The 19,309-nt window shown below is 48.4% G+C and overlaps 1 protein-coding gene across 3 annotated transcripts in view; it reads right to left on the bottom strand.

Annotated features, from left to right (window-relative positions):
- Positions 1-19,309, bottom strand: part of KMO (kynurenine 3-monooxygenase) — a 53,021-nt gene that overhangs the window by 27,790 nt on the left and 5,922 nt on the right. For 2 of the 3 annotated variants that reach the window (XM_043505824.1, XM_038421935.2), the window contains exons 2-6: positions 17,671-17,740; positions 12,780-12,877; positions 11,606-11,695; positions 10,737-10,785; positions 7,414-7,501 (exon numbers count right to left, since the gene is read on the bottom strand). In XM_043505824.1, the coding sequence (XP_043361759.1) occupies positions 7,414-7,501; positions 10,737-10,785; positions 11,606-11,695; positions 12,780-12,877; positions 17,671-17,740 (395 nt within the window). The remainder of the gene's footprint in view (positions 1-7,413; positions 7,502-10,736; positions 10,786-11,605; positions 11,696-12,779; positions 12,878-17,670; positions 17,741-19,309) is intronic. The other variant, XM_043505823.1, reaches the window with a different exon arrangement.

Here is a 19,309-nt window from a genome sequence, read left to right as displayed (position 1 = left end):
GGAAACCCCATTGAGGTGACCGTGGGCGTAGTTCCTAAACTCCCATATCCTGTAGTCATTGAAAGGGACTATCCAGCGTTTGATAATTTACTCCCCCCGGAGAGGCTGGAGGGAGGTGGGGACCCTGAGGACAGTGACTTGTCACCAGGGGAATGTCAATGCCTAATGTTCGCTGAGATTTCTGAGGATCTGTTCTCAGCCCCCCAAAAGACCCAAAAGACAAAAAAAGAGAGGAAGGCTGTGAAGGCCTTGGGAACCTCGATCCTGACCCAGGGCCAGAAGACCTCCCTAGTAGGCAGATGGACACGAGCAGCCAACAGAGAAACTTCCACCACAGAAGGTGAGCCAGAAGCTGTCCCCAGCCATGACGGCGGCGAGCTGTTGGAAGAAGCAGAAGCCGGCCCCTGGGAGCTTGGGCAGGTTAGTCCCGGGAGAGAGACTTTTGGGCGGGACCAGGCGGAAGACCCCAGATATGATAACGCCAGGAAAGAGGTGGATGAGATCAATGGGATACCCGTGGATGGGAAGGTCCGGGGTCCCGGACCTTACTTTATAGTGAAGAAAGATCTCCTGTACCGCGTGGTGCAAATGCAGGAGCAAGAGATACAACAACTTCTGGTGCCACGAAAACATCAAAAAGCCATATTGAGTCTCGCCCACAGTCACCTGTTTGGAGGACATCTAGGGGTAGAAAAAACCCAGGCACGGATCCTGCGGAGGTTCTTCTGGCCAGGAGTACATGAAGATGTCCGGCAATACTGCACCTCTTGTCCAGAGTGTCAGTTACAACATAGCCCTTGCCCGCACTTGCGGGCTCCTTTGATACCTCTTCCAATAGTAGAGGTTCCTTTCGAACTGATAGCCATGGATCTGGTAGGGCCCCTAGTGAAGACAGCTCAGGGCCACCAACATGTGCTTGTTGTATTGGACTATGCAACCCGGTACCCGGAAGCTGTTCCCCTGCGCAACACAGCTTCCAAGACAATAGCTAAGGAGCTAGTACAGATCTTTGCCCGGGTTGGGCTACCCAAGGAGATATTGACTGATCAAGGGACACCTTTCATGTCCAAGTTGATGAAAGATCTCTGTTCATTGCTCCATGCACAAGCCCTACGGACCTCTGTATATCACCCGCAAACAGATGGCCCTGTGGAAAGGTTCAATAGGACCCTCAAGGCCATGATCAGGAAAGTGGCGAGCCGGGTTGGGAAAGATTGGGATATCCTATTGCCTTACCTCATGTTCGCCATCAGGGAGGTTCCGCAAGCCTCCATGGGTTTCTCTCCATTTGAACTACTATATGGGTGCCACCCTCGGGGCATATTGGATATAGCCAGAGAAGCCTGGGAAGAGAATCCAAATCCCGGAAGGAACATAGTTGAGCATGTACTGCAGATGAGAGATCGGATAGCCCGAGTTACGCCCATTGTACGGGAACACTTGGAGAGAGCACAGGAGATCCAATGAACCCATTATAAACACCAAGCAAAGCTTCGACGGTTCCAACCAGGGGATCGGGTGATGGTACTGGTGCCCACAGCAGAAAGTAAACTGTTGGCCCAGTGGCAGGGACCCTACGAAATAATCGAAGCCATGCGAGAGGTAAACTATAAGGTGTGGCAGCCAGGCCGCTGGAAATCGGAGCAAATTTACCACATAAGTCTTTTAAAACCTTGGCATGATCGAGAGGCATTCTTAGTCATGCAGGAGACCCTTCCCCAAGAGGATAACTTACACAAGCAAGTGAGGATATCATCGACTTGACGCCGATCCAAAAGATCGAGGCAGTCGACATGATTAATCGCAACCAAGATGTGTTCTCTACAAAACCAGGGCGGACGACTGAGACCTATCACCATATCCGCACGATCCCCAGAGCCAAGGTAACATTGAGACCCTACCGAATCCCAGTAGCCAAGAGAGGAAATCAAGGCTGAAGTAAAGAAAATGTTAGAATTAGCGGTTATTGAAGAATCTTACAGGCAGTGATCCAGTCCAATTGTTCTAGTGCCTAAACCTGACGGTACTATGAGATTCTGTCAGGTTTCAGAGTAGCAGTCGTGTTAGTCTGTATTCGCAAAAAGAAAAGGAGTACTTGTGGCACCTTAGAGACTAACAAATTTATTAGCGCATAAGCTTTCGTGAGCTACAGCTCACTTCATCGGATGCATTTGGTGGAAAATACAGAGGGGAGATTGATATACACACACAGAGAACATGAAACAATGGGTTTATCATACACACTGTAAGGAGAGTGATCACTTAAGATAAGCCATCACCAGCAGCGGGGAGGGAAAAAGGAGGAAAATCTTTCATGGTGACAAGCAAGGTAGGCTATTTCCAGCAGTTAACAGAACATCTGAGGAACAGTGGGGGGTGGGGTGGGGGGGGAGAAGTAACATGGGGAAATAGTTTTACTTTGTGTAATGACTCATCCATTCCCAGTCTCTATTGAAGCCTAAGTTAATTGTATCCAGTTTGCAAATTAATTCCAATTCAGCAGTCTCTCGTTGGAGTCTGTTTTTGAAGCTTTTTTGTTGAAGTATAGCCACTCTTAGGTCTGTGATCGAGTGACCAGAGAGATTGAAGTGTTCTCCAACTGGTTTTTGAATGTTATAATTCTTGACGTCTGATTTGTGTCCATTTATTCTTCTACGTAGAGACTGTCCAGTTTGACCAATGTACATGGCAGAGGGGCATTGCTGGCACATGATGGCATATATCACATTGGTAGATGCGCAAGTGAACGAGCCTCTGATAGTGTGGCTGATGTGATTAGGCCCTATGATGGTGTCCCCTGAATAGATATGTGGACAGAGTTGGCAACGGGCTTTGTTGCAAGGATAGGTTCCTGGGTTAGTGGTTCTGTTGTGTGGTGTGTGGTTGCTGGTGAGTATTTGCTTCAGATTGGGGGGCTGTCTGTAAGCAAGGACTGGCCTGTCTCCCAAGATCTGTGAGAGTGATGGGTCGTCCTTCAGGATAGGTTGTAGATCCTTGATGATGCGTTGGAGAGGTTTTAGTTGGGGGCTGAAGGTGATGGCTGGTGGCGTTCTGTTATTTTCTTTGTTGGGCCTGTCCTGTAGTAGGTGACTTCTGGGTACTCTTCTGGCTCTGTCAATCTGTTTCTTCACTTCAGCAGGTGGGTATTGTAGTTGTAGGAATGCATGATAGAGATCTTGTAGGTGTTTGTCTCTGTCTGAGGGGTTGGAGCAAATGCGGTTATATCGTAGCGCTTGGCTGTAGACAATGGATCGAGTGGTATGATCTGGATGAAAGCTAGAGGCATGTAGGTAGGAATAGCGGTCAGTAGGTTTCCGATATAGGGTGGTGTTTATGTGACCATCGCTTATTAGCACCATAGTGTCCAGGAAGTGGATCTCTTGTGTGGACTGGTCCAGGCTGAGGTTGATGGTGGGATGGAAATTGTTGAAATCATGGTGGAATTCCTCAAGGGCTTCTTTTCCATGGGTCCAGATGATGAAGATGTCATCAATGTAGCGCAAGTAGAGTAGGGGCATTAGGAGACGAGAGCTGAGGAAGCGTTGCTCTAAGTCAGCCATAAAAATGTTGGCATACTGTGGGGCCATGCGGGTATCCATCGCAGTGCTCCTGATTTGAAGGTATACATTGTCCCCAAATGTGAAATAGTTATGGGTGAAGACAAAGTCACAAAGTTCAGCCACCAGGTTAGCCGTGACAGTATCGGGGATACTGTTCCTGACGGCTTGTAGTCCATCTTTGTGTGGAATGTCGGTGTAGAGGGTTCTGCATCCATAGTGGCTAGGATGGTGTGTTTTTAGGAAAATCACCAATGGATTGTAGTTTCATCAGGAAGTCAGTGGTGTCTCGAAGACAGCTGGGAGTGCTGGTAACGTAGGGCCTGAGGAGGGAGTCTACTTAGACAGACAATCCTGCTGTCAGGGTGCCAATGCCTGAGATGATGGGGCGTCCAGGATTTCCAGGTGTATGGATCTTGGGTAGCAGATAGAATATCCCAGGTCGGGGTTCTAGGGGTGTGTCTGTGCGGATTTGTTCTTGTGCTTTTTCAGGGAGTTTCTTGAGCAAATGCTGTAGTTTCTTTTGGTAACTCTCAGTGGGATCAGAGGGTAATGGCTTGTAGAAAGTGGTGTTGGAGAGATGCCTAGTAGCCTCTTGTTCATACTCCAACCTATTCATGATGACGACAGCACCTCCTTTGTCAGCCTTTTTGATTATGATGTCAGAGTTGTTTCTGAGGCTGTGGATGGCATTGTGTTCTGCACGGCTGAGGTTATGGGGCAAGTGATGCTGCTTTTCCACAATTTCAGCTCGTGCACGTCGGCGGAAGCACTCTATGTAGAAGTCCAGGCTGCTGTTTCGACCTTCAGGAGGAGTCCACCCAGAATCCTTCTTTTTGTAGTGTTGGTAGGAAGGTCTCTGTGGGTTAATATGTTGGTCAGAGGTGTGTTGGAAATATTCCTTGAGTCGGAGATGTCGAAACTAGGATTCTAGGTCACCACAAAACTGTATCATGTTCGTGGCGGTGGAGGGGAAGAGGAGAGGCCCCGAGATAGGACAGATTCTTCTGCTGGGCTAAGAGTATAGTTGGATAGATTAACAATATTGCTGGGTGGGTTACAGGAACCACTGTTGTGGCCCCTTGTGGCATGTAGTACATTGGTCAAACTGGACAGTCTCTACGTAAAAGAATAAATGGACACAAATCAGATGTCAAGAATTATAACATTCAAAAACCAGTTGGAGAACACTTCAATCTCTCTGGTCACTCGATTACAAACCTGAGAGTGGCTATTTTTCAACAAAAAAACTTCAAAAACAGACTCCAATGAGAGACTGCTGAATTGGAATTAATTTGCAAACTGGATACAATTAACTTAGGCTTGAATAGAGACTGGGAATGGATGAGTCATTACACAAAGTAAAACTATTTCCCCATGTTATTTCTCCCCCCCACCCCACCCCCCACTGTTCCTCAGATATTCTTGTTAACTGCTGGAAATAGCCTACCTTGCTTGTCACCATGAAAGGTTTTCCTCCTTCCCCCCCCCCCCCCGCTGCTGGTGATGGCTTATCTTAAGTGATCACTCTCCTTACAGTGTGTATGATAAACCCATTGTTTCATGTTCTCTGTGTGTGTATATCAATCTCCCCTCTGTATTTTCCACCAAATGCATCCGATGAAGTGAGCTGTAGCTCACGAAAGCTTATGCTCTAATAAATTTGTTAGTCTCTAAGGTGCCACAAGTACTCCTTTTCTCTATGAGATTCTGTAATGACTTTCACCAACTGAATGAAATATCCCAGTTTGATGCATACCCCATACCATGCATCGATGAACTGGTTGACTGACTGGGTAGTGCCCGATTCTTGACTACACTGGATCTGACAAAAGGGTACTGGCAGATTCCTCTGACCAAAGAAGCTAAAGAAAAGACAGCATTCTCCAGCCCGGATGGGCTATTCCAGTACAGCCAGATGGGCTATTCCTCCCTTTTGGGCTACATGGGGCCCCAGCCACATTCCTGCACCTCATGGATAAGCTGCTGCGCCCCCATACTAGTTATGCAGCTGCATACCTAGATGATGTCATCATCCATACGCCAGACTGGGGAACCCACTTGGAGAAAGTTGAGGCAGTACTGCGCACCTTAAGGCGGGCTGGCCTCACTGCTAATCCCGCTAAATGCGCCATAGGGCTAGCAGAGGCTAGGTACCTGGGATATATTGTGGGAACGGGCATAGTGAAGCCCCAAACGAATAAGCTAGAGGCAATTCAAAACTGGCCCCGGCCGACCTGAAAGAAGCAGGTCCTTGCGTTCCTAGGCGTGGTAGGCTACTACCGACGGTTTATTCCCGACTTCACCACTAGGGCAAGTCTCCTAACAGACCTGGTGAAGGCCCAAGGTCCAGACATGGTAAAGTGGACCGACGCAGCAAAGGGGGCATTTACAGACTTCGGACAGCCCTCTGTAATGACCCCGTACTTATAGCCCCAGACTTTAACAGGGAATTTATTTTACAAATAGATGCTTCCGAGGTGGAGTTGGGAGCAGTTCTGTCGCAAACGGTGGGAGAAGAGGAACACCCGATCCTCTACCTAAGCAGAAAGCTTCTCCTAAGAGAACAGAAATACGCAGTAGTTGAGAGAGAATGCCTTGCTGTCAAATGGGCTATGGAGACACTGTGTTATTACCTCTTAGGCCGGCAATTTACTCTTGTGATGGACCATGCACCCCTCCAGTGGAAGCAGTGGAATAAGGAAAAGAATGCAAGGGTCACCAGGTGGTTGTTATCCCTCCAACCATTCCAGTTCCGCATATGGCACAGGGCTGGATGCCACCATGGCAACGCTGATGCCTCTGTCACGAGCATACTGCCTGGGGTCCCAAGTTGCACAACTCTATGGTGTTGAGCAGGGGGCGGTGGATATGTGACGGGGCAAGGCCAGATGGCTATGGAAGAGTAATGGGAGATAGACATATTAGCTCCAGGCTAAACAAATCCCTGGTACCAGGTTAAGTGAAATAGATGCTACTCCAGGTCAGTTAAGACACCTGGGCCAATTAAGAACTTTCCAGAAGGCAGGAAGAAGGCTAGGTTGATTGGGACACCTGAAGCCAATCAGGGGTTAAAACTAGTTAAAAGCCTCCCAGTCAGTCAGGTGAGTGTGGATGTCAGGAGCTGTAGGAGGAAGTTGCGCGGTTGGAGAGGCTGAGTAGTACACACCATATCAGGCACAAGGAAGGAGGCCCTGAGGTAAGGGTGAAGTGGAGCTTGAGGAATTGAGGGCTGCTGTGGGGGAAGTAGCCCAGGGAATTCTACATGCCATGTTTCTAAAAGGTCAGCTACCACAGCTGATACTATTAGGGTGTCTAGGCTGGAGCCCAGAGTAGAGGGTGGGCCCGGGCTCCCCCCCCCACCTTTGCCCCCTGTTTAATCACTGAGACTGGGAGACAACAGAGACTGTGCAAGGAAGGATAACTTCTCCTCACCTCCCTTGCTGGCTTATGATGAAAATGGCTCAGTAGACTGTGACCCTTATCTCTAGAGAGAAAAGGGTTACGTGGAGGGTCACAGTGAGCCTCTGAGGCTAGCGAAACCCGCCAGGAAACACAGGACCTACGGAGGCAAGGACAGAGCTTTGTCACACTGGACATGGATGGAAAACTAAAGGTGGCAAGACAAGCATGTTTGTTACTTGCACAAAGAACTAAAGCCAGGTGTCTGGCTCATTGCTGATAAAGTTGCTTTGGCACTTTTAAACTCTTCATGAAAACTGCTGCAATGTCTGAGTCTTCACAAACCTGTCGTCAAGGGTCAGCTCAGAACAGCCTTGCCCAGTTGTTTGTTTTGATTAATTATTAGGCAAAAGCTCTATGAAGAGAGCACTCTCAGGGATGGGGCCTGCATTACCCTTGTAAGGTTAATAGCCCTGATTCAATGTGGCAGTGGAGCAGCTTGTGTCCAAAGTACAACTTAGCGTTGGGGTACTTCTCAGCAGCTGTGAAAAGAAGAGACGTTTCAATGTAATGGATTGAACGAGCCCACACAACTATCCCAGAGAGCGCCCTTTTCATCTCTTTGATCAAATTAGATTCCTTCTGTGGGCGGGGAGTGGGGGGGGGAGATTTTATGGTTAAAACTTGTGAAAAGTATTTACTAAGTGCAATACATCCTGGCAAAATATTCTTGTTCACCGAGACAATGGTAATCTTCAGATACTACCATGACTCCTATCCCTGCAGTATAGGAATCATCACAGAGACTGGGCCTCTGTGACCCCCCAGCAGCCAACGGGAGATATGTGCATGCATCCAAGGGCAGAATGTTGCCACTCAGCTGTAAGGCTGATACTAACTACTTTGTAACATGCTGCAAGTACTGACTTTTTTCCTAGTAATGTTGTTAAATCACTCCATGTTGCATTCCAAACTCAGTGTTCAGTTGGATTCAGTAGAATGCAAATACACTGAAGAGATGGGTTATTTAGCTTTCCTGTCAACTTTCCCCTTATTTATACACAAAGCAGATAATTAGGAACAGTTCAAATTATCTCACTCTATCTTCAACATCACCCACCATCAAAATCCCCTGTGATATCAGCTGTTTTTCAATGAATGTCTAATCTGTGGGCTCAGTTTCCATGTGCATCAGGATGCTGTCTCTCAGAGCTAGTGCTTTGGAAATCAGTCCTTAAAATAAATTTACATATCACATAAAACTTTGTTTTAAATGCTGCTGCTGGTTTCTCCCTTAAAATGTGTTCTAGGTGCCAGACCAGAACGCAGGGAGTTTGAAATCCTAAAGCCGACTTCCACAGCGGCCACAGACTGGGAGTGAGAGCCTGGCCACATAATTCAGGGCCAAATGTTCAGAAGGACCTGCTAATTCTGGCACCCAGTTTGAGACAATTAGGCAGCCCCAAAATGAGGCACCCCAAAGTTTGTAGCAACTTTTATAACATTGGACCTTACTCTCTCTAGTCCAAGTTTGTTCTTCTGTCAAATGAGCACAGTATTTTCCTACCATAGAGGTGTGTTGGGGGGATTAATGTTTATAAAATGCTTTTCTACTTTCAGATAAAAAACACTCTAGATAAGTTTTAAGTATTATTCGAGACGTGTCTTCAAAAGCTACATGTTAGTCTGTATTTGTAGACTCTGTTAGTGGCTTCTGACTATCATGAAGAGACCCAGAACTCTTGGAGAACCAGAGCAGCATTTCCAGAGGAAACCATGGAAACTTAACCCACTTAATACTTAGCTCAACCTAGCTATGTAGCTCAGGGGTGTGAAAACTTCACAGCCCTGAGTGCCCTAGTTAAGCCAAACTAACTCCCCACACACACACACCCCGCCCTGTGTAGACATGGCTAGTTCGACAGAAAAATTAATCTATTGACCTAGCGACTGCTGCCTGGGGAGCTGGATTGCCTACATTGATGGAAAAACCCCTTCAGTTGATGCAGAAAGCATCTATATTATGTCTCTACAGTACCATAGCCTTTAAATTAGGACTGTCAATTAATTGCAATTAATCGCAGTTTTAATCACACTGTTAAACAATAGAATACCAATTGAAATTTATTAAATATTTTTGGATGTTTTTCAACATTTTCAAATGTATTTATTTCAATTACAACACAGAATACAAAGTATACAGTGTTCACTTTATATTATTATTTTAGATTACAAATATTTGCATTGTAAAAATAAACAAAAGAAATAGTATTTTTCAGTTCACCTCATACAAATACTGTAATGCAATCTCTTTTTATCGTTAAAGTGCAACTTACAAATGTAGATTTTTTGGTTATATAATTGCGCTCAAAAACAAAACAATATAAAGGTTTAGAGCCTACAAGTCTTGTTCAGCCAATCATTAAGACAAACAAGTTTGTTTACATTTATGGGAGTTAATGCTGTAAACAAGAAGAGGGCAATGTCACCTAAAAGTGAGAACAGGTGTTCGCATGGCACTGTTATAGCTGGCATCGCAAGATATTTACATGCCAGATGCGCTAAAGATTCATATGTCCCTGCATGCTTCAACCACCATTCCAGAGGACATGCTTCCATGCTGATGACGCTCATTAAAAAAATAATATGTTAATTAAATTTGTGACTGAACACCTTGGGGGAGAATTGTATGTCTCCTGCTCTGTTTTACCTGCATTCTGCCATATATTTCATGTTATAGCAATCTCGGATGATGATCATGTTTGTTTTAAAAACACTTTCACTGCAAATTTGACAAAACGCGAAGAAGGTACCAGTGTGAGATTTCTAAAGATCACTACAGCACCCAAACCAAAGTTTAAGACTCTGAAGTGCCATTCAAAATCTGAGAGGGATGAGGTGTGGGAAGCATTCTTTCAGAAATCTTAAAAGAGCAACACTCCGATGCAGAAACTACAGAACCCAAACCACCAAAAAGGAAAATCAACCTTTCTGCTAGTGGCATCTGACTCAGATGATGAAAATGAACATGTGTCAGGCCTCACTGCTTTGGATCTTTATCGAGCAGAACCCGTCATCAGCATGGAAGCAAGTCCTCTGGAATGGTGGTTGAAGCATGAAGGGACATATGAATCTTTAGCGCTTCTGGCATGTAAATATCTTGTGACGCCAGCTATAACAGTGCCATGCAAACACCTGCTCTCACTTTTAGGTGACATTGCCCACTTCTTGTTTACAGCATTATCTCCCGTAAATGTACACAAACTTGTTTGTCTTAGCAATTGGCTGAACAAGAAGTAGGACTGAGTGGACTTGTAGGCTCTAAAGCTTTACATTGTTTTATTTTTGAGTGCACTTATTTTTTGTATATAATTCTACATTTCTAAGTTCAACTTTCATGATAAAGAGATTGCACTACAGTAGATGTATGAGGTGAATTGAAAAATACTATTTCTTTTGTTTTTTTAACAGTGCAAATAGTTGTAATAAAAATAAATATAAAGTGAGCACTGTACACTTTGTATTTTGTGCTGTAGTTTTTGAAGTAATATTTTGTAATTTTTGTAATATTTGAAAATGTAGAAAACGTCCAAAATATTTAAATAAATGGTATTCTATTATTGTTTAACAGCACGATTAATTGCGCTATTGATCACGATTAATTTTTTTTAATCGCTTGACAGCCCTACTTTAAATTCTTGGTCCGACCCTAGATTCTCTTAGGTAGGACAAAGTGAAAAGGAGCTAGGATCACTCCAAAAAGGCCAGGACACTTACCTGTTAGCAGCTCTTTGTTTAAATTTGCTCTGTCCACAGAGAGAATGTACTGCAGGGAAACAGTTTTAGGAAGTGAGCATTTCTGAAGCATTTTTTGCAAAAAATATTTGGAGGATGCCGTGATAGGCAGCAGTCCTGCAAACACTGACACAGGTCCTTAACTGTAAGCACATGAGCTGAGGCTCTGAACCTTCTCCAGTTTTCAATCCGAACTGGACACAGTCTTCCAGCAGTGCTCTTGTTGCTATGGGGGGGGCAGAGGAGGGGGCAACAGGGCTGGGGGAAGGGAATGCTGGGTGAGGCAGGGAGACTGCATATGGGGAAAGCAGGGAGGGAGAATGTGGTGGAGCAGAAAGACTGGGTGTCAGGACTGGTGGCTGAGAGGAGATGGGAATGGGGTGGGCCCCCAGGGGGGATTGCAAGGCATAGGGAATTGAGGCCATGTTTACACAGTTGGATTGTGAGAATCAAACCATTGGGACAGTTTTTGTGAGGACCCAGAGGAGTTAAAATATTTGTGTTTTATGGTTGCAAAAAACATTACAGTGTCCCTTAGCCACAAGATATTTTTTGCATTAGAGGCAAAATAGCCAAAATATGTACTTTGTTCCACCATTATGGTGCCAATGGCGTACAGTCCCTTCCCTGAGGGCTCAGAGCACAGCCCCAGCCAGACTGGGTGCAATGAAAAATGCAGAGAGGGGGATAAGGAAGGTTTTGTGCATAATTACTCTTAACTCACTCCCCAGGACATCCTTTCATCCACACACGCTGGATGCGATCACTGAACATTACACATTGCTGTAACACCGGTCCAGTGAACGTAAACAAAGGCCCCTGCCCCCAGGGCATATGTGGAAGGAAAATACCTGGCTCTTTGTTCCATAGGGGATGGAATATCTTTTTCCTGTGGGTGTGTGTATCCTCCTGGCCCGCATGGGGATGCCTTTGGCCACAATCTGAAATCAAAAGGGAAGAGACTTCCATTACCTTCAGCTCCAATAGCGAGGCTGAAGGGCCAGTGTGCGACTCCCTGAAACCCACTAAGTCCAATGGGGCCTAGGCCCAGCCCAGCGAGTCAGGGATCCCTAACCTGGCCCTGGCAACGTGTGATATGCTACACTACAAAACTGCTGCATCTCATTGAGACAATTAGCTGCCAGCTCCTTCTAATAAAAATCTCGGGCAAGTTGGTTTGGCCAGAAAAGGTCTGTAAAGCCCCCAGCGCCTGTGTGGGAATCTGAGCCAAGGAGCTGCACTGGGGTACGAGCTGTGTATGACCTGGGCTTTATTCTCCCCTCGGATCTGAAATGGCACAAGCCTGAGCAGCTGCAGTTAGACCCCACGCGGGCAGGGGCAGGGCTTGCACTCAAGCGGGCTGTGCAGAGCTCATGGCATGCTGCAGGCCTGAGCCAAAGCCCAGTGAGGTCTGTGGAAAGGCTCTGATTTCCATGGCCTCTGCAGCAGGCCCTGGGCTGAGGATATATGGGAAAATTCAGCTTTATCCCTGGATGGCTTGGGGCCTAGACCTGAAAATCAGCCCCACTGTTCTGCTCCCTGGCACCCCTGCCCGCACCTAGCTTACTAGGGATGATGCTTCCACTGACTGCATCGTACTTGCCCTCCCCCCGTTCTTACTCCTCCGAGGGCTCTCGGCCCAGATAGCTGCCATGAAGAGCCGGTGCTCTCTCTCTCTAGGTCCCCTGGCCTGCCAGCAGAGCGCCAGCTGCATGGCCCCCGCGCACGCCTGCTCCTGGGGACACGGGACTCGCCCAGCCAGGCTGCCCGCACCTTGGCCGCGTGCCCTGCAGTGGAGGAGCTCCAGGTGTGCAGGAGAAGTGAGGATTATCTCAGGAGGCCTGGCCAGTGGACAGCTTTGGTGTGTTAACATCTCCCGGGCAATGTAAGGGAGAAGCACAGCTATGGCCTGTCCCTAGGGCTTTGAGCCGTCCCAGCCAGCCAGCAACTGAAATGAAACCTATGCTTGATGAAAGGTCGTCAGGCAATTCGCTTAAAAACCCCCAAGGGAGGCTGTGCGGCTACCTGCTCTTCCATCCCAACGGCCTTGAGGGCCTGGCGTCCTCTGTGAGACAGCGCCAAGTTAATGCTCCTGCCCCGAGCAGCTCTGGCGATGCGGATATCTGAAAGGAAACAGCAGCTGCAGTTTGTCCCTGGGGCGGCCACGGCTCTCGCGCAGAGGAAAGCCTGTGCACATGGCAGAAGGCCAGCCAGGCAGGAGTTGAAGCAAAGCTTTACACTAGCCTCCCATGAGACCAGGCGTTTATTTACACACAGCTTCACAAGACTGAGGTTCCTGCAGCAGCTGGTGGCAGTCCTGGTGGTTTGCTCCAACGCCATCCCGGAGACATGCGCATATGACCCGAGGGGGCTAGGCCATGGCAGAAGCCTGGCCTCCACCAGGCTTTCTGCCTCCCAGGCCAGTGGTACCTTCCCCCACCCCTCCCAGGGAGAGGCTGGCACACTCCTCGCTTCCTGGAGGGCAAGTACATCACCTACAAAGAACCTGACCTTGCCCCCTCGACACCAGCCGAGCAGTACCTAACCCCAGGTCTAGCCCCATGAAACCCATGGCGTTACTCTCAGGACAAAGGGTCACTCGGCCTGAGTAAGGCGGCAGACACAGACGCCAGGGGCCTGGTCCCAGGCAATGGAAGGACTCATCACTTCAATGAGCTTCGGATCTAGCCCTTAAAGCATGTACGTTTCACGCTGCTGTGTGACGTGGGCCCAATCCTGCAGCCCATGCTTGGCCCAGGTCCCAGTGGCTCCAGAGGGAGGCTGACTGAGTGGAGCTGGTCAGTAGAAGCCTGTTTTTAAGGTGAACGATCCTCTTGAGTCTCCCACTGAGGAACCAGAGTAACACCCCTGCCCCCCAGTCTGTGACCTTGGCTCTCTGAGGGTGACCAGTCCAGCGATGCTGGAGGGCCAAAGAGGGCGCAACAGAGATTTGGGGTTGGCTTTGCTTCACGAGTGTTGCTGTAATTTCAAGTCAGTGACGTTGCTTGCTTGTTTTCCTTTCATGTGCCTGGTGCCTGAGCGAGGTACCAAAGGTGCTCCCAGACTGCAGCACCAGCCCAGCGCACCCCGGCGTGAGTCAATTCATTCATTGCTCTGGATCTATTTGAACTGTTAATTTTTGACAGCTGCACTGTTAGTGATAAACCACCTTTCTGTGTGTCATTTCTTACAGCAGCGGGTGGGGTGGGCCGTCCCTCCACAGCTGTGGCTGGAGCTCAATAACCTGAAAACATGAAACCCTGGATGTAAAAACCAAGTTATCTTTTATGCTGCATTCAGTGTGTCCATTTCCTCTGCAATTCAGCTTATACCAGCAGAGTTGAGAGCAGCCAATGAACATCTGTGCTGCTCCCAGCCCTGTGGGAACGGCAGCTGCTCTCCTGGACCTAGCTCAGGGAGATGGGCAGAGCTAGGTCCAGGAGAGCAGCCGTCATGGAGAGTGGTCTCTGAGGCCTGCCCAGGGCAGAAGCTGTGCTGAAAGGGACCCCAAAGGGAGCTGGAGAAGAGCCAGCCAAGGCAGCATTTGGAAAGAGTCCATTGGAAGAGCTTAGAGGTGGCAGGGACAATAGCCTGTGATTGAATGCTGAGGGGAAGGAGCCACCAGCCCTATCCCAGCGATGCAGCAAAAAGAAGCAGTATTACAGAGGCTTGTTTAGATGTTTGTAAGGGTGGCTGATCAGCATGGATAAAGCAAGGGGAACCAAACCAGCCTCACTTCCTCTTTGGTTGAATGTATACTGGGAGATCTCTGTCTCAGAGTTTCTACTGTGTTGTGTTCCAGTCACATATGAATGTATATAATGCATCCGATGAAGTGAGCTGTAGCTCACAAAAGCTTATGCTCAAATAAATTTGTTAGTCTCTAAGGTGACACAAGTCCTCCTTTTCTTTTTGCGAATACAGACTAACACGGCTGCTACTCTGAAACCTAGTTTTGCTTAATGGCTTTTAAGTAACCAGTAATCTTTGCAATTTTTTTGGAAATGAACCAGGGTAGTGCATGTGTTTGTCTCTGGGGGAAGGGGGGTTCCCTTCCTCAGCAAAAATATACCTGAGCTGCTCATAACGTCTCCAAGGATAAGGGTATGCATTGTGGCCCTATTTATTGCAGCTTACCTTATGTTGGACCATCAGCTGAGGCAGTATTGCCAGGAATTGCAAAAACCTGGGTTTTATTCATATCCCTCTAACATTAGCTGGTCTTTTGCCAACCAGTTAGATGCATGTATGGGGTATAGCACATCTGTGAGCCTCTAGGACGGGGTGGGCAAACTTTTTGGCCCGAGGGCCACATTGGGGGTGCAAAACTGGATGGAGGGCCAGGTAGGGAAGGCTGTGCCTCCCCAAACAGTCTGGCTCCCGCCCCCATCCGACCCCTCACACTTCCTGCCCCGACTACCCCCCTCAGAACCACCGACCCATCCAACACCCACCCACCCCAGCTCCTTGTCCCCTGACTGGCCCCTCCCAGGGCCCCCCTGACCCTAACCACTCCCCTGGGACGCCACCCCATCCAACCCTTCCTGTCCCCTGACCCCTATCCACACCCCTGACCCTAACTGCTCCCTGGGAACCCACCCCCTATCCAACCTCCCCCCGCTCCCTGTCCCCTGACTGCCCTGACACCTATCCACACCCCCTCCCCCTGACAGGCCCCCCAGGACTCCCACGCTTATCCAACCCCCCATCCCCCATCCCCTGACCGCCCCCCCCAGAACCTCCACCCCATCCAACCACCCCCTGCTCCAAGTCCCCTGTCTGCCCCCCAGGACCCTCTATCCCTTATCCAACCCCCTGGCCCTGGCCCCCTTATTATGCCTCTCAAAGCAGCATGTCTGGCAGCCATGCCGCTCGGCCGGAGCCAGACACGCTGCTGCGCTGCCCTGCAGGAGCGCGCAACCCCGCCGCCCAGAGCACTGCCCGCACGGTGGCGTGGCTGCGCGGGAGGGGCTGGGGGCTAGCCTCCCGGCCGGGAGCTCAAAGCCCAGGCAGGACGGTCCTGCGGGCCGGATGTGGCCCATGGGCCATACTTTGTCCACCTCTGCTCTAAGTAAGGGGACTGTTGCCCCCTTACTAACATTCAGTGGGGGTGTTTTGGTTGCTAACTCCCAGTTCCAAAAGGGGAAGGGTCGATGGGAAACAAGGACCCTGAGACTGACAGTCCCCGGGGGCAGTGGGGAAAGGCCAATGCTCCAGGTCAGCCTGAATGACAGGGCAGGCAGGCTAATGAGGGGCAGGGGCGTCCCCTCCTCCATGAGCTGGAATTGCCTGGGTCAGACAGAGTGGGGCCGAGCTAAGGAGAAAGCAGGGGCCCAAGCTGAGCAGGCCAGCCAGCGGGGCAGAGACACAGCCCAGGGAGAGCAGCCCCTGTGCTGGGAGCAGGACTGCAGCCACAGAGCCAGGTGTGGTGAGCCACTGGGGCAGCCAAGGGGGGACCCTAGCAAAGGGCCCAGAGCAGAAAGACACCCCCAGCCAAGGGTCCCTGCAGGCCCGAATGGGAGGGGGATCTGAACCCAACGGGGGGCTGACGCTGGGAGGAAGGATCCCACCACCCAAAGCCCGGAGATGTGTGGCCACCACCAGAGCAAGTGTCCGACCCTCAGCATCCCTGCAGCACAGCCAGGGCATGAGAAGGGGCCTGGGACCTACAAGGAAGCAACTGTGAACTTCCCTGACGTTCCAGAGACATGATTTGTGATGTTCCCTGCCACGGAGTGGGGTGATGTGTTTTCCTTTCACCTTTCCCATTTTTCCTTATTCTTTTTTAAATTAATTGCTGATTAAATAAACTGTATTTGCTTTAAATCGTATGCAATGATCAGTGGGTCAGGGAAGCGCCCAGTGCAGAGAGAGTACCCCAGAGTGGGGACACCCTAGCCCCGTCCTAGGTGGCCAGAGGAAGGTTGGGGGTCGAGCCCCCCAGGAATCGTGGGCCCAGCCTTGTCGGGGTTACGAGGTCTCTGCCAGACAGGAGAGTGGAAGGGGAGTCCTCAAGGGCAAGTCCTCTGGGTAAAGGAAGTGGGAGTGAGGACTCAGATCCTTTCGCTAACCCACCTCACCGGGGTAGTGCAGACACCAGGAAAGTTCCCCACAATAGCAGGACCATTCCCTTGCTTACATCTAGGAAGATCCAAGGTTAGCTCTTGGCAGTGTAAAGACTTCTTTGGGTCACTGCTGAAGTTGAGAAACTGACTCAGCGGTACTGGGTATTCATTCACGTGTATGACCGTATCCTCTTTTTTCCTGATGCTTTGTGTATACGAGGCTTTAGTCACCGTTACCACTAGCCTCGTCCTTAGCGAAAACTTGTTAAGAGGGTTTGTTACCTTTAAAAGTTAAACATAAGCCCTGGGTGCAATAACTTCCTCTTTCAGTATCTGTGCCTCTTGCAGCTCTTTCTCCACACAGCTTTGGGACTGAGGGGAACAGAGTACTCAAACCTTGCGCGACATTCAGCCTTGACAAACCCAGAGCGTTAGCAAATATTCTACAGTGTTAATCAATCATGCACTGGCAAGGTTCTGGTACAGCTTCTGCATCACTCTACACATCCTGTAAGGAGCTCAATTGTCAGACTTGGGCGTTCAAATCAGCCCTTACAATAGGTGCATAAAAAGAAGGGCACCTGTAAATTCTGAAAGCTGAGTTCATTGTGTTACCTGCATGCACATTCGGAAAGGCACATTGCAGAGTAAATGCTAGCGTTTCAATTACATATGTTCAGAGTGAAAGCTAAGGAAATATTCTAAAGACACATTTTCAGATTCTGCTTGTTCCACAGTCTTTGCCCATAACATTTCTTTCCCCCTCCCCACCTCACCCCTTTTTAGGAGGTGGTGGAAATGAAGAAGTGATCAGATTAGTAATAGTGTAATTATAGTAAGACTGGGCTCACCTTCTCTGGCTTCATACATATCAACTTGGAACCCTCTTCTTGCAAAGAAACAGACATTTAAAGCACCCACCTACAAGAGAGTTACAGAAACATATTACAGTTATAGAACAATTTCCTTGCAGAGACTCTGAATGTGAGTCAGCTTCTTATAGAGGGGACGGTGACAACCAACTGGTACACAGCTCAGCCGGAAACGGGGCATCTTGACCATGTACCCAAGAGACATCTTCTCCTAGAAAAAGTGCACTAGAATCCCTAACATGCATACAGGGTAGCTAGGACTTGGTGGTCAAAGTTCCCAGTCAAAGATCCCTTTGAACTGAAATGTAGGCCTTGTCTACACTCAGGCACACACACCCCAGATTCAGCAAGCATTGTAACTGCACCAGTGCCGACTTCTACATGTAGGCAAGGGTAAGCTGGAGTTTCCATCTATTGTCAAGCCCCTATTTATCTACCGTGAGAGAATTTAGGATGTTGTGGTGTTTCTCTTGTGAACTGACTTCAGAGAACCTATGGCTGGCTAACTTTGCCTAGATGCACAAAGTGCTACAAAGGCAAATCGAGATTGTATATCGCCCGTACACCATGCTTTTGACTGTTGCTGCGACCTAAGAACCTCTTAATGCCAACTGGCAAAAGCATGCAGAGCGGTTACAGGAATTTCCTGCGTCTGCCATGTACATTCCTGTTCACCAAAGAATGATCTCAAGCGAAAGCCGGAGTCACGCTGGTTATGAAAAGCATCAAGAAATGTATGTACTGATACTAGATAAGGAATCATATGTAGATACTGAAAATGCGTTCTTAAAGTCAGTTCAAGGTACTGGTCACAGCAAAAGTGAAAAACAGTTTTTCTGTCAGACAAGAGATGTTTATATAGATTCATAGATACTAAGGTCAGAAGGGACCCTTCTGATCATCTAGTCCGACCTCCTGCACAGCGCAGGCCACAGAATCTCACCCACCCACTCCTACGAAAAACCTCACCTATGTCTGAGCTATTGAAGTCCTCAAATCGTGGTTTAAAGACTTCAAGGAGCAGAGAAGCCTCCCTTAAATCACCCATGCTACAGAGGAAGGCGGAAAACCCTCCAGGGCCTCTTCCAATCTGCCCTGGAGGAAAATTCCTTCCCAACCCCAAATATGGTGATCAGCTAAACCCTGAGCATATGGGCAAGATTCACCAGCCAGATACTACAGAAAATTCTTTCCTGGGTAACTCAGATCCCATCCATCTAATATCCCATCTCAGGGGATTAGGCCTATTTACACTGAATATTTAAAGATCAATTACTTACCAAAATCACATTATCCCATCATACCATCTCCTCCATAAACTTATCGAGTAGAATCTTAAAACCAGATAGATCTTTTGCCCCCACTGCTTCCCTTGGAAGGCTATTCCAAAACTTCACTCCTCTGATGGTTAGAAACCTTCGTCTAATTTCAAGTCTAAACTTCCTGGTGGCCAGTTTATATCCATTTGTTCTTGTGTCCACATTGGTGCTGAGCTGAAATAATTCCTCTCCCTCTCCTGTATTTATCCCTCTGATATATTTATAGAGAGCAATCATATCTCCCCTCAACCTTCTTTTAGTTAGGCTAAACAAGCCAAGCTCCTTAAGTCTCCTTTCAT

Source organism: Dermochelys coriacea, chromosome 11 (genome assembly GCF_009764565.3).
Source record: "Dermochelys coriacea isolate rDerCor1 chromosome 11, rDerCor1.pri.v4, whole genome shotgun sequence".
Lineage (NCBI taxonomy): Eukaryota > Metazoa > Chordata > Testudines > Dermochelyidae > Dermochelys > Dermochelys coriacea.
This window is presented reverse-complemented; position numbering and strand designations above follow the sequence as displayed.